At 45.3% G+C, this 23,704-nt stretch overlaps 1 protein-coding gene and 1 pseudogene across 7 annotated transcripts in view; both read right to left on the bottom strand.

Annotated features, from left to right (window-relative positions):
• Positions 1-23,704, bottom strand: part of nadsyn1 (NAD synthetase 1) — a 147,366-nt gene that overhangs the window by 92,562 nt on the left and 31,100 nt on the right. For all 7 annotated transcript variants that reach the window (XR_016114424.1, XM_088991803.1, XM_088991802.1 and 4 more), the window contains exons 2-4: positions 22,673-22,733; positions 22,214-22,330; positions 7,824-7,877 (exon numbers count right to left, since the gene is read on the bottom strand). Coding sequence is in view for 6 of the 7 variants with exons in the window: in XM_088991803.1 (XP_088847929.1) it covers positions 7,824-7,877; positions 22,214-22,330; positions 22,673-22,733 (232 nt within the window). In the remaining variant the exon portion in view is untranslated. The remainder of the gene's footprint in view (positions 1-7,823; positions 7,878-22,213; positions 22,331-22,672; positions 22,734-23,704) is intronic.
• LOC148900217 (uncharacterized) lies at positions 1,445-7,534 on the bottom strand (annotated as a pseudogene).

The raw sequence follows: 23,704 nt of genomic DNA, 5'->3' as shown, positions 1-23,704 counted from the left end.
GGGGGTAAAGGAAGAGGTCAGGAAGGAACCAATCACGTCCAGTCACCCCGTACCAGCCATCAAGTTGAAGCCAACAACCCTTACTAATTTCACCGGAATCAAACGTAACTTCCACAGGTGGAAAAAGGACTGGGAAGCGCTCCAAAGACAAAGTGAGCCAACCGGTTCCAGGGAAGTGAAAAGGGCCCAATTGCTGGACAGTGTTGAGGACAACATCAGGAAAGACCTTCGTCTCACCACCCATATCACTGCTGATGACATCTTCCGTGTTCTGGCGAATCGCTATGGCAACCGGACGTCCATTGCTATAGAAATTGTGGAGGAGCTGCAGAGAATACAACCCGTCAAAAGCAACCAGCCACGAAGAGTAGTGGAGCTAATCCAAGCTGTGGAGAAAGCACTTCAAGATCTCAGTGAGCTCGGGGACACTGGCGCTATCAAAAACCCACTCGTGACCAGGTTGATTGAGGGGAAACTCCCAGCACCTCTCAGAAAGGAATAGCTCATCTATGCAGCAGATCCCAGGAATGCTGCAACTCCAGTCAACAGGTTTGACGGTTTGTTGGACTTCCTCAAAGGGCAAGAGAGTAATTATGAGCAGCTGAAACAATTGGATGAGGAACCAAATAAGAGGGAATCGAAGCCTGAGCCAAGATATGCCAGGACGAAATCCACCAGGGCATGTGATGACCGCAATGGCTGTGTTGTCTGCGGAGATGGGAAGCACAGGAAGAAACTCTACTACTGCATGCAGTTCCGGGCATTGCAGCTTGCAGACAAGAAAGCTGCTGTTAAGAAGCTGGGAGTATGCAACAGATGTCTTGATGTCCATAACGTCAGTTCAGACTGCAAAGATGACTTCCTATGCACCAACCATGCCTGCAAGGATGAACATGCACCTGAGCATCATTTCTACCTCTGTCCAAACAAGAAAAGCAACTCAGCACAGAAGAAGAGCAAACCTGGCTCCATGGATGGCAAAAGCAGGAGAACGTACACAGAGGAGCAAGAAGACTTTGTCAAGAGGCTTTCCCCGGAGCTGGCAAGGCAGTTTCATGATGCGTTCTCCAATGCTGCAGCCAAGATGTTAAACACAAAAGCCAAATCAGGACTTTTAGAAGGAAGTGGATTGCAGGAACTGCCAGTGATTATGATGTTATTGGAAGTCACTGCAAATGCTGGACAAAAGATTGGAACACTGATTGACCTGGCGTCTGACACCAATTACATCACCCACACGACTGCAGACAAACTGAACCTCAGAAGCGAAGACATCACTCTCATCGTACACGGTGTTGGAGGAATGAAGACTATTGTGGAGACAAAGCGGTACCTCTTGAAGATCAGAGTGAGGACTCCAAAAGGCACTCTTAAATCTCATCAATTGGTCTGTTATGGTCTAGACAATATTGCAGACATTCACAAAAGTGTTGACTCCAAACGGCTACAGAAACTCTTTCCGGATGTCCCACTTGGAGCTCTGACAAGACCAGATGAAGTCAGTCTGCTTATAAGCCACAGAGAGGGCCAGCGAGCTCCTCAACGAATCAGAGTTATTGGAGACCTTGTGCTGTGGGATGGGCCATTGGGAATGACAGTCGGAGGCTCTCATCCTGCACTCTTTGAAGACCTTACTGTGTCCGCCCACATGTCCAGGGCTCACTTTGCAAGATCAATGAGGACTGCTGCCTTAAAGTACGAAGAACTCACTGGCCCAGCTAGAACAAACCCTCCCAACACTCATGTTCACGCCAAGCTTCAGAGGTCAAGCACTTACCGGGACTTCCTAGAGTGGTTGAAATGGGACAGTATTGGTGCAGCATGTGATCCAAAGTGTGGAGGTTGCCGCTGTGGAAAATGTCAACCAGGCGGCAAAGAGATGACTCTCGCAGAGGAACGGGAACTTGAAGTAGTAAGGGACAGCCTCACCTATGTCACAGAGGATCACCACAGCAAAGAGCCACACTGGAATGCCAGGTATCCCTGGGTGGAGGACCCCATTTCCTTACCAAACAACAGAAAAACGGTCGAGGCTACATTCCTGAGAACAGAAAAACAATTGGCCAAAAGACCGGAGTGGAAGGTGGCTTATGCTGCACAAGTCCATGATATGGTAAATAGAAAAGCAGCCCTCAAACTACCCAAAGGCACCATCACCAGTTGGGATGGACCAGTTTGGTATCTCAGTCACCTCATTGCTCCAAACCCACACTCGATTACAACTCCAATAAGAATTGTCTGGAATAGTAGTCAAAGGTGCAGAGATGTCAGCATGAATGACCTGCTGATGAAAGGCCCTGATGTCCTTAACCAGATTCGAGCTGTACTGCTCAGATTCAGATGTGGAGTTCATGCTGCCCTGGGAGACATAAAAAATATGTATAACTCCGTCTGGCTGGAAGACCAAGAAGTGCATCTTCACAGATTCCTCTGGCGAGATACTGAGAATGAGGACCTGGGGGAATACGCGATCTCAAGAGTGAACATAGGAGACAAACCTGCAGGGTGCATAGCGCAACTGGCAATGTGTGAAACTGCAAACCTCCCTCTCATTGCCCACCTTGAGGAGGAACGTCTAGTGATTCATAACGACAGCTACGTTGACGACACCCTTACTTCACACAACAGCCTTGTCCAGCTAAACGCCATCACAGCCAATGTGGAGAGGATCCTGAAGGCCGGAGGTTTTGAGCTGAAGCCATGGGTCTTCTCTAGGCAAAGTGGGAGGAAGGAGCGTTGTAATGAGGAAAGGACAAAGACCATCATCCTACCAAATAATATGGGCAATGATGACAACAAAGCACTTGGTCTGGGCTATAGAGTTGAAGACGATAAGCTCCATGTCAGAATTGGAAACAACTTCTCTAAGAGGAAACAAAAGATGCGGCTGGGTGAAGACCTTCTGAAAGACGAGATGAGAGCCATGACACCCAACCCTTTGACGCGAAGAGAACTTCTCAGTCAAGTGTCAGGACTGTACGATCCAGTTGGCCTTGTGACTCCAAGCAAAAGGGAGCTATTTTGGTGCGGAGGGCATTTCAAGAGGCAAAGGCTGAAAGCTGTCCAGTCAAAGACACATGGGACATTGCCCTCTCAGATGGACTCAGAGATGATGCAACCGATCTATTCGAGGAGTACCAGCAACTCAGTACGTGAGTATGTATTATTATTATCATGTTCACGAGCGCTCTAACTCCCAAATGCTTCATTACTGAACCACCCTCTGCGGTCATATTCTCTGATGGAAGTGAGCATGCTTATGGCGCAGTGATGTACCTGAAATGGACCACAGACCAGGGTCCCATCATTAGACTGGTCGAATCCAAAGCAAAATTAACTCCCTTGGACCACAAAGGTGATGCTGTCAAAGCAGAAATGTGTGGAGCAGTGTTTGCCTCACGACTCAAAAAATTCTTCGAACTGCACAGCCGAATCCAAGCCAGAAGATGGTTTCATTTTGTTGACAGTCAAAATAGTCCTTGGAGCAATACAACGGGAAAGCTATGGCTATCAGACATTCTTTGCTAATCGGATCGGAGAGATTCAAAGCAGCACAGCAGTAAAGGACTGGTGGTGGATCCCTGGCTCACAAAACATTGCAGATGTCATCACCAGAGGAGCAAGCCATCAGGATCTGGATGAACATTCAGAGTGGCAAAATGGACCTCTGTTCTTGAGTCTGCCAGAAAGTGAATGGCCAACCAAATCTGCCAATGAACTAGCAACCACCGCCAGAGAGAGCATCAACAAGTTGCAGAGAAAAGCATTTGCTGCTGTGTTGACAAGGTCCCAAGCTCAGAAACAGTCTCTGGAAAAAGAGTCCAATCACACCCAAACAGAAAAGAGGAGACCGCCAAGAGGGTCAGTTGTTCAAAACCTTTTGGATGTCAAGCGGTTCAGTGTGCTGACCAGACTGGTCAAAACAGTTGCAATGGTCTGGATGGCGGAAAAAAGGTTCTCTCAACAAGTTCAAGCCTTGGACGGCCCAAAGTGGGAGTCAGTCTCCTCCAAAGGAGCCATCTCTGTGGAAGAAAGGAAAGATGCCCTGCGAGACATTTTTCTTTCAGCACAAGAGGGCGTAAACTTCCCAAATTCAACCACGAACAGGCTGGTGGTCTACAAAGACCAGGACTCTGGACTATTAGTCTGTGGTGGCCGCGTGCAGACATTCAAAGACGACCACTGCTGTATCCCACTCCTACCCCATGATGCCTGGGTGTCTACACTGTTAGCCCGAGAGGCGCACAACGAGAGCCATGATGGAGTGGCTGGCACACTGCTCAAGATGCGGATGAAAGCATGGGTGATAAGGGGAAAAAGAATTGCCCAGAAGGTTGTTGATGGCTGCATGACTTGCAGGAAGTTGAGAGCAAAGAAATGCCAACAAGTGATGGGTGACTTGCCATCAGAGAGGACAGAGCCTGCTGCACCCTTTGAGTTTACAACACTTGACCTCTTTGTCCCATACCAAGTACAAGATGATGTTAAGAAAAGAGTAACACTCAAAGTCTGGGGAGTTGTCTTTTGTTGCATGGCCAGCAGAGCTATCCACACCGAACTGGTCACAACTCCATCAACAGACAGCTTCCTGATGGCTTATCAACGATTCACAGCTCTCAGAGGGCATCCAAGAAAGATCTGGTCTGATCCTGGCACCAATTTCATTGGAGCAAAGTCTTTCCTCAAGGAACTTTACAGCTTCTTGGATGGCTTGGATCAAACAACACTGGAGGATACAGCAGCCAAAAGTGGAACTAAGTGGTTGTGGAAAATTCACCCCGCTGACTCTCCACACAGGAACGGTGCAGAAGAGGCCGCTGTACGTATTGTAAAAAGGGCACTCCAGAGTCTTGGTAAAGAGTACGGGCTCAGCTTCTCAGAGGTCCAGACAGCTCTCTACACGGCAGCAAACCTCGCAAATGAGCGCCCGATTGATGCCAGAATCCAGAGTCGGGAAAACTGCATCCAATATATTACACCAAACAGCCTCCTTCTTGGTCGTGCATCTCAAAGTGGAGACCTGAAAACATTTCACTTTTCCATCTACCCCTACAAAAGGCTCAGGGCAATGCAGGCTGAGGTAACCAGGTTCTGGAAGAGTCAACTCGCAGGTCCCAACCTTGTTGTCCGAAGCAAATGGCAAACTGCTGAAAGAAATGTCACTGTGGGAGACATTGTCTGGTTATGTGACCAAAACGCACTAAGGGGTCACTTCAAGCTAGGCAGAGTTATCAGCACCAACCCAGATGACAAAGGCATTGTGAGGGATGTCCACATCCGGATCTATCCTAGCTACTGTGTCCCCCTGACAAAAACCCCAAAGGCAAAGCCCATCCATCCCAATTTAAGCAGCCTGAGGAAAAAGTTCCAACCCACTGTTCTGCACAGAGACGTAAGACGGTTGGTTGTTCTACTACCTGCTGAAGAACAGGAATAAGAAAATCTTGGCAAGACCACCATACTTACTTCGTTTGCCTACAGTTGGCAATCTTCCCGATGTATCCATGGAAAGATTGAGTGGGAGGTGTCTTGGCAAACTACAAATATGGCCGAAGCTGTAGTCCAAAGTTAAGTGTCTTGGCAAACTACAAATATGGCCGAAGCTGTCGTCCAAAGATGAGTTTGGCACCATTTTTCCCCCAGAGGAGAGAACTGGAATAAAAACAAATGTGCCAGCAGCTGAAAGCCATTCAGTAATCAGGAAGGCTCTCACCAGAAGAAACCACTCCTTAAAATAGTCAGTTGCTACACTGCTCAGCGTCCGGTTCGGTTCAAGTACTGCTCGAGGAGTTTGCCTGGTGCAGTGGAGTTCATCTGTGTACAGACCAGGGTGGCTGACGGTTTTTCACCTTGCAATCAGCAATTGTCTTTTCAATGAGAAAAGAGACAATTAAATCCAAATTAAAAGAGGAAGAAGAAAGGAGAAATCTGTCTCATCATTGGAGTTAAAGAGTGAAGTCCCAGTGTAATCCCGGTCAACACAGTCAAAACCCTTTTCAAGTTAGCGGGAGAGCTCAAAAAAACAACATAACTTGACAAACATTGTCTGTCAGCCGGTCCATCACGATAGCGAATAAGATGGGGCTCAGAGCTGACCCTGGGTGGAGTCCCACCTCCACCTTGAATTCCTCTGTCACACCGACAGCACACCTCACAACTTAAAGTCATGATACATGTCTTGCACCACTCCGAAATAATTTTATGTCACTCCAGACCTTCCTTATTAAAGATCACAGCTCTTCCATGGGCAGCTTGTCATAGGCTTTCTCCAGATCGACAAGACACAATGCAATTACTTCTGACCTTCTCTGTACTCTTTTGTACTCTTGTACTCTTTTTTTGGCATGAAGCCATACTGCTGCTCGCAAATATTCACTTCTGCTCTTAGTCTAGATTCAACCTCTCTTTCCCATAGTTTCATTGTATGGCTCATCACTTTTATTCGTCTGTAGTTTCTACAAATCTATTCTTAAAAATGGGCACCATTACACTTTGTCTCCATTCTTCAGGCATCTGCTCACCATCTAAGATATTGTTGAACAACTCAGTCAGGAACACAACTGCCACTTCTCTTAGACACTTCCATACCTCCATTGGTAAGCCTTAAAGCCCGAGTGCCTTTCCACCCTTCCTCCTCTTCAGGCCGTCCTCACTTGATCCTTGCAAATCTTTGCTATGTCTTGGTCCACAATAGTCACATCTTCTACTCTTTGTTCCTTCTCATTTTCCTCATTCATCAATTCTTCAAAGTACTATTTCCATCTTGCCATCACACTACTGGCACCTGTTAATACATTGCCATCTCGATCATTAATAACCCTAACCTGCTACAGGTCCTTACCATCTTTGTATCTCGGTCTCAGTCTCTTTCCTTGCTGTTCAGCCTAGCATGCAAGTCATCGTAGACCTCTGGTTTGGCTTTTGCCACATTTACTTTAACCGTGCGCTGCATCTCCTTGTACTGCTGTCTACTCTCGTCCGTCCTCTCAGTGTCACACTTCTTTGCTAAACTCTTTCTCTGTATACACTCCTGTACCTCCCTATTTCATCACCAAGTCTACTTATATCCTGTAGTTCCAGTTGATACACCAAGTACTTTCCGACCTGTCGCTCTGATTACGTTTGCTGTAGTTTGCCAGTCATCTAAAAGGACCTCTTGCCCACCCAGTGCTTGTCTTAACTCCTCCCTAAAAGTCATGCAACACTTTTCCTTTTTCAACGTCCACCATTTTGTCCTCAGTTCTGCCTTTGGTTTCTTTATCTTCCTCACTACCAGCGGCAACCTACACACAACCAACCTATGCTAAGTGGCTACACTCTCACCAACGACTACTTTGCAGTCACTGATTTCCTTCAGATGGCACTGTTGATACAAAATGTAGTCTACATGTGTATTCCTACCTATCTTATGGGTCACTCTATGTTCCTGTCTCTTCTGAAATAAATTATTCACAATAGCCAATTTCATCCTCTTAGGCAAGTCAACCACCACCTGTCCTTCAGGGTTCCTCATCAGGAGTCCAATCCTGCCCATCACCGCATGATCATCTTTGTTTCCTGCACCAACAGGCCCATTGAAGTCTCCAACAATTACAACCCTCTCACTTCTTGGGATGTTCATTATGACTTCATCTAAGTCCAACCAAATTATCAAAAATAATGTGGTAAATTATACCAATTTAAAAATCAAGACGTATTAATTATAATTGTTCAATGTTTTAACTTTTGTTTCACAGAATTTCAATAGAATTGCATTTAGGGTTTTAAAATAAAATGATCTGTAAATGCACCAGTCTCTACGCTGAACATGTTTTAAAACTTACCTGTTGAGAAAAATCACCCGGCAGTTGTAGCGTACATTGCGATGCATGATGGGCCTGAGGGAATAGAACACTCAAATCAATATAACACAAGCAGGACTGGAATTTGAACATGAAAGAAACTTCTTACCTTTCATATAATCGATGAGAAGGTTTCTTCAGCCGTCATCTGTACAAAAGTGAAGGTTTCGGACGTTTCGCCTCCTATCCAAGAGGCTTCGTCAGCGAACTAAAGTCTGACTGGTCGTATCGGCCCCATTTATATATCCCTAATGTCCAGACATGGTGGCGCCGGACACAGCTATGATAGGTCCCTACTCTCAGGTTGGGGGGGCAAGGGACCCCTCCCTGTGGCCCCACTGATTGTTCCCACATTCCTGACCAACGACTGGCCCACTACCCCCCCCCCCCCCCCCCCGGTATCATTACCAGTCAGACTTTAGTTCGCTGACGAAGCCTCTTGGATAGGAGGCGAAACGTCCGAAACCTTCACTTTTGTACAGATGACGGCTGAAGAAACCTTCTCATCGATGGACCACTCCTGTACGACTGAGAGCTTACACAGACGTATTGCTTTCATATAATGTTTGAGTATTTCTCAGATTATGATTATTTTATTTATTATGTTGGAACCGTCACTGTGACCTATTGGTATGACATAAGTATGAACTGGATAAAAAAGATATGTTGAGATATAAAGCCATCTCTGACTCCAAAAATTGCTTCGGATTTCATTTAGAAAAAAAACACACTAGCAGAAAACAACCAATCAGAAACACTCGCATGACGCAACAGGTATGAGATGTGCACGCACAATCAGTTCCAAAACCGGCACACCCCTGCTTACCAGATGATGAGCTCTTATTTTGTTACCACAGAGAACAACTTCATTGGTAACCAAGTGTTGCAATAAGATAAGCTTTATTAATCTTGTTGCGACTGCTTCATTTCCTGTATATGATAGTTGTCCATGTTAGTCGCTTTGACATAGCTTCTTATTCTTTTCCTTTTGGCGTTTCCCTTCAGGGGTCGTCACAGCGAATCAATGTCCTCCATCTATCCCGGTTTTATGCATCCTCTTCTCTCACACCAGCTACCTTCATGCCCTCTTTGACCACATCCATAAATAATGGGTCTTCCTCTCTGCCTCCTGCGGCAGTTCAAGGCTCAGCATCCTTCTCCCGATATAGTCACTCTCTCTCCTCTGGACATGTCCAAACCATCTCAGTCTGGCCTCTCTGACTTTCTCTCCAAAGCCATTAATATGAGTTGTCCCTCTAATGTACTCATTCCTGATCCTATCCAACCTGGTCACTCCCAAAGAAAACCTCAACATCTTCAGCTCTGCTACCTCCAGCTCTGCTTCCAGTCTTTTCTTCAGTGGCACTGTCTCCAGTCCAAACATCATGGCTGCTCTCACCACTGTTTTATACACTTTTCCTTCCATCCTAGCTGAAACCCCTTGTATCACACATCACACCTGACATTTTTCTCCAGCCTCTCCAGCCCACCTGGACATGCTGCTTCACCTCTTTTCCACAATATCCATTGATCTGGACAGTTGACCCCAAGTACTTAAAATCCTCCACCTTCTTTATTTCTTCTCCCTGCAGCATCACTCTTGCACTTGGATGCCTCTCATTCACACGCATGTATTCTGTCTTGCTGCGACTGATCTTCATATCTCTCCTTTCCAGGGCATATCTACACATCTCTAGTTTCTCCGCCACCTGTTCCCCGTTCTCCCTACAGATCACAATGTCATCTGCAAACAACACCGTACCCACCAGGACTGTGCGGTGTTTTGCCAACAACAAACCATGGATTAATCCCGACATAAAAGTCCTCCTGAAGGAGAAGAAAAGGGCTTTTGTGTCGGGCAACAGAGAGGAACTGAAGGCCGTGCAGATCCAACTGAGGAGGAAGATCAGAGAGGGGAAGAAGGCCTACAGGATGAAAATGGAGGAGCAGCTGCAAGCCAGCAATGTCGCTGGTGTCTGGAAGGGCCTGAAAAACATCTCAGGCCACAAAAGCCCAGTGACATTGAACGAAAAAGACAAGGACTGGGCAGATGAAATCAACCGCTTTTTCAATCGGTTTGACAAGACGCCAGCCGCCCCCGGCCCACCGTCAACTTCACCTGTAGCTGCACCTGCACCAACTCTCACTGTGGCCTTACCCTCCCTGCCCCCTCTCACGACCAGCTTTCCACAACCAACATCTGCCCTCCCAACCGTTGCCACACCCTCAGCCGCCACTCTGCCTCCTGGTTCCTGCCTGTCTGTCACAACTGCGCAGGTGAGGAACCAACTGAGGAGGATGAAGGTGAGGAAGGCAGCAGGTCCGGATGACATCAGTTCCCGACTCCTCAAGACCTGCTCCGACCAGCTGTGTGACATTGTCCAGCACTTGTTCAACCTGAGCCTGAAGCTGGGCAGAGTTCCACAGCTGTGGAAAACGTCATGCCTGGTCCCAGTGCCCAAGATTGCCAACCCCAAAGAGCTCAACAGCTACAGACCGGTGGCGCTGACGTCTCACCTGATGAAGACGCTGGAGAGACTCGTCCTCGCCCACCTGCGACCGCTGGCAAGCTCATCGCTGGACCCGCTGCAGTTTGCCTACCAGCCCAGCATCGGTGTGGAGGATGCCATCATCTACCTCCTCCATACGGCGTTGCTGCACCTGGAGAATGCTGGGAGCACGGTGAGGATCACATTCTTCGATTTCTCCAGTGCCTTCAACACCATCCAGCCCAGTCTACTGGGGGACAAGCTTGGCGGGGACGGAAACCAGACTGGAATTGTTCGTAGAGGTTATTGTGAGTGAGGTGAGAGTGGAGTTGACAGGCGACGGTTTTTTCGAGAATTTTAGCGATAAATGGAAGATGCGAAATTGGACGTAGGTTATTGAAATCATTGGGATCTGAACCAAGTTTTTTCAGGATTGGTGTTACAGCTGCGGTTTTAAGAGGGACAGGAACAATTCCAGTGGACAGTGAGGAGTGAATAATAGCTGAAATAAAAGGGAGGAGAGCAGGTAGACAAGATTTGATGAGGACAGTAGGGAGGGGGTCAAGTTGACAGGTGGAATTCTTGGACTTGGTGATGAGGTCAGAAAGTAAGGAGGGATGAGGGAGTTCAAAAGACGACAGCAGTTGATAGGGAGTAGGAAGGTTGGGGGAGGGGGGGGATACAGAGGAGCCGAGGTGCTGGTGGATCTTGTTGATCTTTTCAGTGAAAAACAGAAGTAGTGCGTTGCAGGTGTCTGAGGAGTGAAAGTGTGGGGGGAGAGAGATAGGGGGTTGAATGATTTTGTTGTATAGGGAAAACAGAGTCCGTGAATTCCCACTGTTAGCATCAATCAGTCCAGAATAGTATTCCGATTTTGCGCGTGTGATAGAGTCCTTGTAGTGGGTGAGGTGAGCTGTGTACATGTCCTGGTGGGTGGTGAGGCCGGTCTTTCTGTAAAGTCTTTCCAGCTGCCGAGTTTTCGCCTTGGTGGAGCGGAGTTGGGCGGTAAACCAAGGGGCGGATCGAGTGAATTGGACTGACCGGGATTTAACAGGAGCAAGGGTGTTGAGCATGTGTGCAAGGTCCATGTTGTATTGGGAAACAAGTTCATCGGGGGGGAGTTGTAGTCCGGTTTGAGGTTGGCAGCCATTGCAGTGAGGGTGACAGTGTCAATGTGTTGGATGTTCCGATAAGTGATGATGCGCGGTGGCTTGGGGAGAGAGAGTGTGATGGGAACGTTAAATGAGACGAGGAAATGGTCCGTTACAGGAAGTTCGTTTGCTGTGCAGTTGGCGGGGGTAAAACCACAGCAGCATATTAAGTCCAGGATATGCCCTTTTATATGCGTGGGGAAATCAGAGAATTGGTGTAAGCCAAAACTCTCCAATGAGGAAATAAAGTCTTTGGTGAGGGGATGGGTGGAATTGTCAATGTGTATGTTGAAGTCCCCAAGGATAATAATATTTGGTGACAGAGTGGAGAGGTGTGTGAGGACGGCTGAGAAGTCTTTTAAAAAGTCACGATGTGGTTTAGGGGGACGATATACAGTGGCTATAACTGTGGGAGATGGACCAGAAATTTGACACGCAAGGCATTCAAATGAGAGAGTTTCCGGGACTGGTACTTGAGTGACTTTCCAGATCTCGCGGTAAAATATCGCGAGACCGCCTCCGCGGCCCGAGAGGCGGGGTTTTGAGAGGTAAACAAACCCAGGTGGCGTCGTGTCGTTCAACTCGGAAAAGTCCCCCGCTGTTTGCCAGGTCTCATTCAAACAGAAGAAGTCCAGCTTACGGTCACTAAGGATGTCTTGGATAAGACAACCCTTACCCGTAAGCGAGCGGATGTTCAGGAGGCCGAAAGTGACGCTGGTGGTGTCATCTTGAGGGGTATTGGCCGACCTAGCCAGGCCGGCCAACACACGGTGTTGCACGGAGCGGCTGTAACCTCTGCGTGGCCGGCGGAAAGATGACCACAGGGAGGTGATATCCTTGGAGTCGTCGAGGTGAAAGTCTCGACGTGATCCGCGGTGGATATACCTCCGGGAAGAGCGGCGAGCGATTTCCGGGAATCGGAAAATCGCCTGTGGCACGCTCGTCCACCGGGAGCGGAGTTCAAGCAGCTCTGACGCCGAATATTGCAGCCGTCCAACGGGTCGTTGGAGGAGCGACATGATAGCACCCAGCAACGTCCAGAGACAGGCAGCGCCCAGGTTAGCCCTCAACAGCGGGTACAGGTGGGTGGAGATCGTCCGTGTTCTCGTTCGCGGTCCGGATAAACGACCGGAATCACGAGACGATCCGACAGCCAAAGCAGATTGGAGTTCGACCATAAGTTCCTCTGGTGACTGTCGAGTATTTCCAGTGGTACAGGAATCGTAAAAAAACAAAAAGAAGCCAAAATGTTTGCGGGCGAACAGCGGCAGCCAAAAGCGCGCCAGCGTACATTCGACCCGGAAGTGTCTCGTCTGAGCCTCAAAAAGAAGAAGAAAAGGTGAAGTGGAGCATAAAAAAAAAGCCGAAAAAAAATAGGGCCGATACGACCAGTCAGACTTTAGTTCGCTGACGAAGCCTCTTGGATAGGAGGCGAAACGTCCGAAACCTTCACATTTGTACAGATGACGGCTGAAGAAACCTTCTCATCGATGGACCACTCCTGTATGACTGAGAGCTTACACAGACGTATCTACAATTGTATTAATTAGAGTATTTAATCTCAATGTCTGCGACAGGGAGTCTTCCACTTTCATTGATCAGTTTGGCTTTTTTTGCAATCTCATAAATCACAAAATGAGCAAAATGAATGATGACAAACACAACCTCTCCTCACTTAATGATCAACTGCAGCAGAATAAAAAACAGCAACCCTGACACAAAATGCTGAATCTGACTTCAAATGGGGAATATTAAAAGAAGAACATATCAATGTTACTACACATCCGGTATGGTGTCAGGTTTATTGGAAGCTAGTACACTTAAACAAACCAGGAAGGAATACAAAAGTCAAAAGAACAGGTGCAAACTCCAACTATGTCAGAGACCTCTTTTGTTCTCATTCGGGAGGACAAAAAAAATCTGACATTTCTTCTCTTGTGGAAGACAGGGGTACTGCTTCCGGCCACCTAGTGGTCCGATCGACCATAGTGAAATGTGTGCAACCCTGCGAAGGAGGGAGGGGCCCGACCAGGTCCACGTGGATGTAGTCAAATCTCCTCCCCGGAATCGGAAAAGTTTCTAGGTTTGCCCTGGTCTGCCTGTGGACTTTAGCGTGCTGACATGCCACGCATGCAGCTGCCCACTTCCTGATGCCCTTTCGTAACCCAGGCCAGACAAACTTGGCCCCAAGTAGTTCGACTGACGCCCGGACACCAGAGTGTGAAAGGGAATGAATGAGTTAGAGAAATAGAAAAATTCGCCAACGCCACTGCTGCGGAATCACGGAAGGAGTGCGACCCATAGACACGCCGCAAAGGAGAGCGGGACCCCCTTCACACAGTGCCACCTCTTCAAGCTTCAGGGCAGTGCCTGTCGCCTTGAGTTCCTGGATGTCAGAATCAGAAAACTTTTATTCGTCCCACAATGGGAAAATTTGCAGTCCACAGCAGCAATTTGAAAGGGGATGGGGTGGGGGTGAAAGTATAGAAAAACAAGATATTCTAAGCATAGTAAAATAAAAATGTCCACTGTAGACTCTAAATTTGCAAAACCGTTTCATAAAAAAACTGTACATAGTGCAAGTATCAAGAAAGGCATATTGATATATGTAGCTGTATTGCATATGTTGGGGTAATTCGCTATGGAAAATATTTAAACATATTTTTTCATAATTTCGTTTTGGTTTGGACTTCCTGATACGTCATCCTGCCTTCCTTTACATGATGTCACATCCCATTACGTCACATCCTATTGTGTCACATCCTGTCAGTCATATAAATGCTCTCCCAGTCCGTCTCTCTCCCTTCTTGCTTCCTCCTGGCCGACCTCCCACAATAACTCCGCTGTCTTCAAGATTAAACTAACTTTCTGTCCAACACCTGGCTTCCTGCTGATTTATCCGTCCTCTGCCATCACCACCCGAAAAGCGATGAGCCAGGGACGAACAATCAAGATAAACCCATCATTATGGCTAAACCAGGATTTAATTTCAGAGAGGCGGAGTGAAAGGGAAGAAGGTGGAAGAGAGGCGACGTGTTTGCCCCCCCATACCTATCTGACCTTTTTCAAATTTCTATTCCCTCTTGTTCCCTCTGATCCTCTTCCTCCCTCCGCCTTTGTGTGTACCCCCTTGTCTCAGCACGATGGGTGACAACGCCTTTAGCTGCTCTGCCCCCAAACTTTGGAACTCACTTCCTCCCAACATTCGTAATATCGATTCTCTTCCCACCTTCAAGTCCCATCTCAAAACCCACCTATTTAAAATTGCATTTTCTGTATAGCTCTCTCTCTTGTTTGTAATTATAATTGTATTTTATTTATTGCATTGTATTTGTGATTGTATTTTATTTATTATAGTACCTATGGTTATCTGTGACTATAAAGTCACAGATAAAGACAGTATAAAGTTTTTTTTTTTTTTTGTTCTTTTGACTTCAAGACGGCGCCGCGAAAGTGGCTGCCTTTCCAGCAGCTCATGTATTTCATTTTTCTACTTTCATTCCTCTCATCACTTTGCTGCTGTGAAATGTAAATTTCTCCACTGTGAGACTAATAAAGGCATATCAAATCCAATCCAATCCAAAGTGTTCTTAAGAGCTTTGAAAGGCGCTTAAAATGTAATTTATTATTATTATTATTATTATTATTATTATTATTATTATTATTATTATTATTATTATAAAAAACTGCATGTTTATCAGTCCATATCAAATGTCAACAGAACAAAATCATGAAGGAATTTACATAATTTTATGAATGAGAACAGTTAAAACAACTGTGGGACAATAGGAATATCCAAGTATGTTCACAACATACATGTGTTACAACCAGTGGCGAGCCGTGCATATGATCCCTGGGCCTTCAGTAGTGCAACTTATAAATCAATCCACAGCTCAGATTGTGTAAAGTGGTGTGATTTATTATACATTCACTAGAGCAGGGGTCGGGAACCTATGGCTCTTTTGATGATTGCATATGGCTCGCCGATAAAACTAAATACATATACTCGTTTTTTTTCGCCGTTCATTTCCTGTTGTGGCTGCAGTTGGCCGAAAGCGCCATTTTGATTGGATGATACTGGCCGCCATGTTGAAACAGGTAAACGGCCCTTTAAATGAGCCCAACGAGTACACAAGATTGAATGCACCGGAGGTTCACCTTTGAGGAGAGAAAAGGTTCGGATTCTAATTTGCAATGAAACAATACCATCGATGAAACAGTCGAATGTCAGTGACATTTTAGCAAGCCCCATGTTAATGTTAGCATAAATATACTTCTGCGAGAAGATATTGCAGATAGCAACTGTGGAAGCTTATGAGTCGTGTGCAGGCAAGCTAGCAGTAACTTCGCCTCTGGACCGGCAAGTTGAATTTCATTCTGATCGTTTGCCTGGATTTTTACCAATCACGAGGAACGGAAAACCATTCATGTTAACAGTGAGTACTATCACAAAGTTATTTTAAATAATACATTCTGACATTTTGTTGAAAAGTGGCCGCGCGTGCGTGTGTGTGTGTGTGTGTGTGTGTGTGTGTGTGTGTGTAAGGGCACGCATGCACGCGTTTGTATGTGCGCACACGTCCGTCGCGCGCGCGCTCGCGTGCGTGTGGCTCTCACTGAAAAACATTTCTAAATATTTTACTTTTATGGCTCTCTTAGTCAATCAAAAAGGTTCCCGACCCCTGCACTACAGGGTCCCGTTAGCCAGGATAGAACTTGTTAAGAAAGAAATACTGTCATTAAACTGTTCAAGTTTTTACCATGAATTTTTACCATGAACGTATGGATTCATGATATGTGGTGAGAAGTCGCTCTTTCACACTGCAGAGAAGATTCAAACAACAGGATGGCAAAGCATCAATAATAATCTCACAACATTGCAATATTAATTGCCATTTTTGCTAGAATTACTCATGCATAAACCTTTGAAGCAACCAGGGTGAAACATTCGGAATGGCAGCAAAGGGCAGGGTCGCGCCTCCCCGCTTGTACCACGCTGCCCAGGGTCCAAGAAAACCAAATCCTCTCACAAACGGATACTACTACAAATGGTGAAACAAATTAATGATTGGTATTGCTTGTTCCTTATGGGAGAGTCCTTTTGTAAATATGACAAAATAACCACAGCAAAAGGGAAAAAAGGACAAATAGCAAAAAGATGAGAGGAAAATGGAAAGTGTTATTTTCATATGTATCACATACAACATTTTCAGTTCATCAAACGCATTTCAATACCACACAGAGAAAACCGATGGAAATGCTCATTTTTTTCAGTGTTGGCAGTGTGATGTTTGGGGCTGCTTTTCTAAGTCAGGACCAAGACAACTTGCTTTTCAACACACTGGCAAACCTGCCGCTCATTAAGAAACCATTTTTACTCCAGGCTATCTATACCGAGAGGATCGTTCTGTGATGTGTGGGGCTCTCCCCCTAACGTTGATATGTTATCTGATAAAGAAAAGGCACTCGGACAGACAGCGGAGGCGGACGACACACCGTGGGACGACACAGCGGGACCGACATACTACGTTACATCATTTCAGTACACAAGACCCAGGGAGCTTTTTATTATTATTATTATTATTATTGAAGATGGAGGACACTGATTTGCTGTGGTGACCCCTTGAAGGGAAAAGCCGAAAGGAAAAGAAGAAGATTATTATTATTATTATTATAACATTCAAAACAATACTTTTTGACTTCTCTTGAAATTTATGTAAATAGTCTATGGAAGAGGTGCGCCATATAAAATCTTGCGTCAGGCATAACATTGGCAATGACAAGGGCTGAGTCAAAAAAATAGGCACACTTGGAGATCTGTGACACAGAAGGTTGTATGTAGGTTTTTTTAATTATTGACAGCTATTGAGCTGCAAGCCAATATAGCTTTAGCATTAGCCAATGTTTTAGCACAACATCCGGCCACCTGATTGACAAGCAACTGTGAAACTTTTTTTCTCATGTTCGTACAGAAAAAAATGACACTACTCTTCTCCATCCGAAGCAACGCCTCCTGCAGCAATCCCGGTGAGACATACGGGGCAAAGCAATATTATTTGTTGGTTACAACTTAGAACAAGAAACATGCTGCTAAGGTCTTGTACCAGAGATTTTATTTTTTTGGTCATGACTTGTGAGTTGTGACAAAAAGACTAGAAAAAAACGGGAAATGAAGGTGGAAGGGTGCCCAAATTATTTGAACCAAAGATATTTTAAAATACTTTTTTTTTAAAGTGAGACTGACAGGATGATTCGGGTGCAGTGTGCATTAACACAAAAACATATATACATACAGTAATACTTTCTTTCAGAAGAGACAGGAACATAGGGTGACCTACAAGAGTGGAGGCAGAAGTACACAGGTAGACTACATTTTGCGTCAATGGCACCATCTAAAGGAAATCAGTGACTGCAAAGTAGTGGTTGGTGAGAGTGTAGCCAGACAGCATAGGTTGGTGGTGTGCAGGATGACGCTGGCAATGAGGAAGATGAAGAAACCAAAGGCTGGAGTGAGGACAAAATGGTGGAAGTTGAAAAAGGAAGAGTGTTGCATGACATTTAGGAAGGAGGTAAGACAAGCACTGGGTGGGCAAGAGGTCTTCCAGATGACTGGCAAACTACAGCAAACATAATCAGAGACACAGGTCGGAAAGTACTTGGTGTATCGAGTGGAAGAAAGGTAGATAAGGAGACATGGTGGTGGAATGGGGAGGTGCAGGAGTGTATACAGAGAAAGAGGTTAGCAAAGAAGACGTGGGACACTGAGAGGACGGACGAGAGTAGACAGCAGTACAAGGAGATGCAGCGCACGGTTAAAGTAAAGGTGGCAAAGGCCAAACAAGAGGCCTATGATGACTTGCATGCTAGGCTGAACAGCAAGGAAGGTGAGACTGATCTTTACAGGCTGGCGAGACAGAGAGACAAAGATGGTAAGGACCTGCAGCAGGTCCGGGTGATTAAGGATAGAGATGGCAATGTATTAACAGATGCCAGTAGTGTGATGGCAAGATGGAAAGAGTACTTTGAAGAATTGATGAATGAGGAAAATGAGAAGGAACAAAGTGTAGAAGACATGAATGTTGTGGACCAAGACGTAGCAAGCATTAGCAAGGATGAACGGAGGAGGGGGCTGAAGAGGATGAAGGGGGGGAAAGGCACTCGGGCCTGATGATTTACCAATCGAGGTATGGAAGTGTCTTGGAGAGGTGGCGGTGGTGTTCCTGACTGGGTTATTTAACAAGATCTTAGATGGTGAACAGATGGCTGAAGAATGGAGACGAAGTGTACTCGTGCCCATTTTTAAGGACAAAGGAGATGTGCAGAGTTGTACTAACTACAGAGGAATAAAGTTGATGAGCCATACAATGAAACTCTGGGAAAGAGTCGTTGAAGCTAGACTAAGAGCAGAAGTGAACATTTGTGAGCAACAGTGTGGCTTCATGCCAAAAAAAAAAAGAGTACGACAGATGCAGTGTTTGCTTTAAGAATGCTGATAGAGAAGTACAGAGAAGGTCAGAAGAAATTGCATTGTGTCTTTGTAGATCTGGAGAAAGTGTATGACAGGGTGCCCAGAGAAGAGCTGTGGCATTGCATGAGGAAGTCTGGAGTGACGGAAAAGTATGTCAGAGCGGTGCAAGACATGTATCATGACTGTAAGACAGTTGTGAGGTGTGCTGTCGGTATGACTGAGGAATTCAAGGTGGAGGTGGGACTCGACCAGGGGTCAGCTCTGAGCCCCTTCTTGTTTGCTATGGTGATGGACAGGCTGACAGACGATGTTAGACAAGAATCTCCTAGGACCATGATGTTTGCAGATGACATATGATCTGTAGCGAGAACAGGGAACAGGTGGCAAAGAAACTAGAGATGTGGAGATATGCCCTGGAAAGGAGAGGAATGAAGATCAGTCGCAGCAAGACTGGTCAATGGTGAGACACTGGAAACAACAGCGGGAAGAACTGGAGCAATGTAAAAAGACAAAAAAAAGAAGTAATAAAAGCAAGTGGCCCGAATTGGAAAACATTCTAGAAGACTGGGTGAATACACAGAGAGCAGATGGCCGAGGTGTTTCGACTGTGCAGATCAGACTGAAAGCAAAAACAATCGCCATCGACATCGAGTGGCTGGGGGTGTGTGTGACGACGTCTATATGACACTGCTTCATTCCGACACTGATACTTCGATGGCTTCAGTTCAAAGGAGGAAGATGAAGACGGCTTACCGTGATTTTTACCAGTATGTTCTTTTACCAGACCTGTTTTACCAGACCTGTTGCTACTGTGTTGCGAGCGTGTTGTTACCGTGTTGCTACAGTTTTACTGCCACGTCACAGGCACCGTTTGGGAAGAAAGTTATATTATTACCGTATTTTCACGACCAAAGAGTGCACTGTGTGAAAAGGCGCAGTCTCATTTATTTGTGCCATTTCTGTATTTAACACACACATTGGGCGCACCGGATGAAAGGACGCAAGTTTTATATACCAGTACATATCCTCTACTGCCATACGGGCGTCCGCCCTACCACAACATACAGGCGTATTTAAAAAACAGATCGGGAGCAAAACTGAGTTTGGTAGTGCTTTATTTATTAATGACAAAGTAAGAACATTTTGTAATCATCGCTCAATAGGCGTCGGCATGGTAAAAACAAGCACATTACCGGTAACAGAATCGAACAGTTACGCTAAATCCAACATGGCAGGTTCGCTTTCCTCACTGTCAGTTACTTTCTGTGCCGTGCGGCTCCTCGGAAATAATGCCGGCTTTTCCGAAAGCTCGAACCACCGGACACCGGACAGCAGACACATTAGCCCAAGCATCCACAATCCATTTGCAAACTGTGGCGTAACTCGCCCGGCGCTGCCTACCACTCTTCGTGAAGCTGTGGTCTCCTTCGGTCATCCATCGCTCCCACGCCGCTCGCAGCCTCACTTTGAACGGCCGGTTCACACCGATGTCCAGCGGTTGGAGTTCCTTGGTCAACCCACCCGGAATCACAGCAAGCGTAGATTTCATCCGCTTCACTTTCTGCTTCACATTGTCTGTGAGATGCGCTCGCATAGAGTCACAAATCAGAAGTGACGGTGATATGTGGAAAAAACCTCCCGGTCTCCTTACATACACCTGCCTCAGCCACTCCATCATATCCTCGTCCATCCAGCCCTTTTCGGCTTTGTGGCTCGGCTGGATGCGCTTGTCGGCGATGTGATTCTCGCAGTAGGACCGGAAGTTCGCCAACTTTTCTGAATAATCCGCCGGCTGTTGCTGCGCAACCGTAGTTCTAGTCCGGGTGGAAAAATGGCACCGTTTCATAAAACGCCAGCACCAAGACGGACCTCCTCGGAAATGTTCAATTTTCATTTCCTCCGCCAGCGTTACTGCTCTGAGTCGGATGGTGACAGTCGAAGCGCTCCTTCCGCTCGCTCTTTGCTCAACGATCCATTGCTCGAGTCTTTCCTCCAACTCCGGCCACCTTGCTTTATGTCCGCGAAAACTCAGCTGAGTCTTCTTCACCTGTCGGAGTTCGTTCTCCAGCTTCCTCCACTTGCGAACCATCGACTCGTTAACTTTATATTCTCTCGTGGCGGCTCAATTCCCATGCTCCTCGGCGTAGCTGATCGCCTTCAGTTTAAACTGAGCTTCATAACCATGTCTCTTTGCCATTTTCAGGGTTGTTCGAACAGCAATGTTCTGCATAAAGCACATACATACCTGTTGTTTTTTATACACAACCCACGCCCACGCACCCCCCTCATGTTCTCTACCACGTCCTCATGGTGGTCTCTAATACGTCCGCACATTTGGCGCACTGTACTACAGGGCGCACTGCACATTTGGAAAAAAATCTGAGACGTTTATATGCGCCTTATGGTCGTGAAAATCCGGTATTCTTATTATCGTTAAGTTATAGTATTAAAACTTTGAAAACTCTCTCTGTGTACCGTCTTTCTTTGTTTCCGTTTTAAAATTGTCCCTTATACATTTAAAGCTATGCATAACCTTACCTATCTGACCTTCTTCAATTTCTATTCCCTCTCGTTCCCTCAGATCCTCTTCCTCCCTCCACCTCTGTGTGCCCCCCCTGCCCGTCTCAGCGTGATGACATCGTAACATCGATTATCTTGCCAACTTCAAATCCCACCTATTTAAAATAGCATTTTCTAGCTCTCTCCTGTTTCTATTTATAATAGTATTTTATTTATTGTACTCTATTTATAATTGTATTGTCTTTATTATTGTATCTATGCTTGTCTGTGACTGTAAAGTTTCCTTGAGACCTTTGAAAGGCACTTGAAATAAAATGTATTATTTTTATTAGTATTATTGTGGGCACCTGCGGTTTATATACAGGTGCGGCTTCGGTATGTACAAAATCGGTTTTCCTCTAAAAATGTAGTGGGTGAGGCTGATAATCAGGTGCGCATAAGAGTCGGGAAATTACGGTAGGTCTTTTGATAGCCAATGTTGATGATGTTTAAAAAATGCAAAGACTGTTTCAGGAATTTCAAATGAAAGTTTTGCTCCATTGTCTTGCTATGTGAAAGGGCTTTAACCAAAGTCTGAAAAAAATACACAAAGTAATAAAATACAGTGTTAAAAAAAGGAAAAACAAGCACATGGCGAGAAATTAATGTTTCAGCAAAATAATGCTAAGATGTTGACACACATTGTTTATCATACAAGGCAAGCATGACTGAATCTTTGGAATTGAGCATTTTGTTAATACTTACATTCCCACGTCACAAATAATGTCTTGGGTAATGGGAGACTCCAGAAGCTTCTTGAGAACTTCAAAACAGTGTAGCAATGTATCCGATTCATAGAAGTGGTCAGCACAGCCATACCCGCTAAAAAATTGAGGAATTGCAAGAGCGGTGTCAGTTGATATAAAAAGAAATAAAGTACATTTTTTTAAGAAATATCTACTATTTGGCTGAGACATTTAATTTCAAGATCATCAAACATTGACAATTTAGCATAGGAATGAACTTTTTTACTTTACGGAGCAATTTTGTTGTTAATCGTTTATTATTTAAAATATCAAATGTAATTTGATATTTTGATATTTAATTAAAGGTAGTGTGATTATGAAAGTATACACAATTAACACAATACATAATTTTGTACAGTATTTTGACATATAGTATTCATATTGCACAACTGTATTACATTACAAAACCAAATCACACCAGATTTCCAACTCCGGTCCAAGTCTGTATTTGGCTCCATTTTCTTTAGCGATCTCAATACCTGGAGGAAGACAGCACAGAAGAAAAATCAAAAACATTACGACAAACACATAAAGACAACGAAAAGTACTCCAAGTGTCCAATTGCAGTTTTGCTGTTTAGTGTTTACCAGGTTTTCAAGATCATGTTGATTCAGTGACTTTTCGAACGAACAACCGATTCATAGTTTGTTGTGTTCAGAGGTGTTAAGGAGTACCTTTGTGAAACAACAAAGGGTATTATGTCACAAGAAAGTTACATTAACAAAATATTGGAAGAATTACAACTAGTGCAGTGCCAGAATGACCCTTTGGAAGTTAAGACTAACATGGAAAATAGATAAAAAAGACTAACATTCTACAGTACACACAAGAGGCAATGTAAAATAATGTGTCTGTGGCGGCATCGCGTCGGCGGCGTCATGGCGGTGAGAACGCGGCGGCAGGAACGCTGCATCGGGTCCACAGCCGCCGCTGCCTCCATGAGAAGTCGTTCTGCTTCGGGGCAAGAAAGCGGGTCCAGCGCGTCAGCACCGCAGACAGCCGCGGGGTCGGGCCGCGCTTCAGCGCGGAGAGTGGAGTAAGGCCGAGGAGAGGGCAATCGGTCGAACACCGGTGACCCAGACCCACGCCCGCCCCCCATCCCCGTGGCGTCCGAATCAGATCGTTTGCAAGTCATTTATAGATATAGATATTCCCACTTCCAAAACAAGTGGCGGGGAATTCTCGCCTCTGCTTCCCAGACAGTTGTCAGTTAAATTTTCTGTTCCAAATGATGCAGCGAACCTCCACACATACGTATTCTCATGCACTTCATTCACATTATTATTATTATTATTATTATAGTAAAATATTATATTATTATTATTATTGTTATTATTATTACTGTTGTTATTATTATTATTGTTTTTATTATTGTTTTTATTATTGTTTTTATTATTATGATTATTATTATTATAATATATAATATAATTATATTATTATTATTGGATAT

This window comes from Hippocampus bargibanti, linkage group LG03 (genome assembly GCF_051943395.1).
Source record: "Hippocampus bargibanti isolate YZ-2025 linkage group LG03, ASM5194339v1, whole genome shotgun sequence".
Lineage (NCBI taxonomy): Eukaryota > Metazoa > Chordata > Actinopteri > Syngnathiformes > Syngnathidae > Hippocampus > Hippocampus bargibanti.
This window is presented reverse-complemented; position numbering and strand designations above follow the sequence as displayed.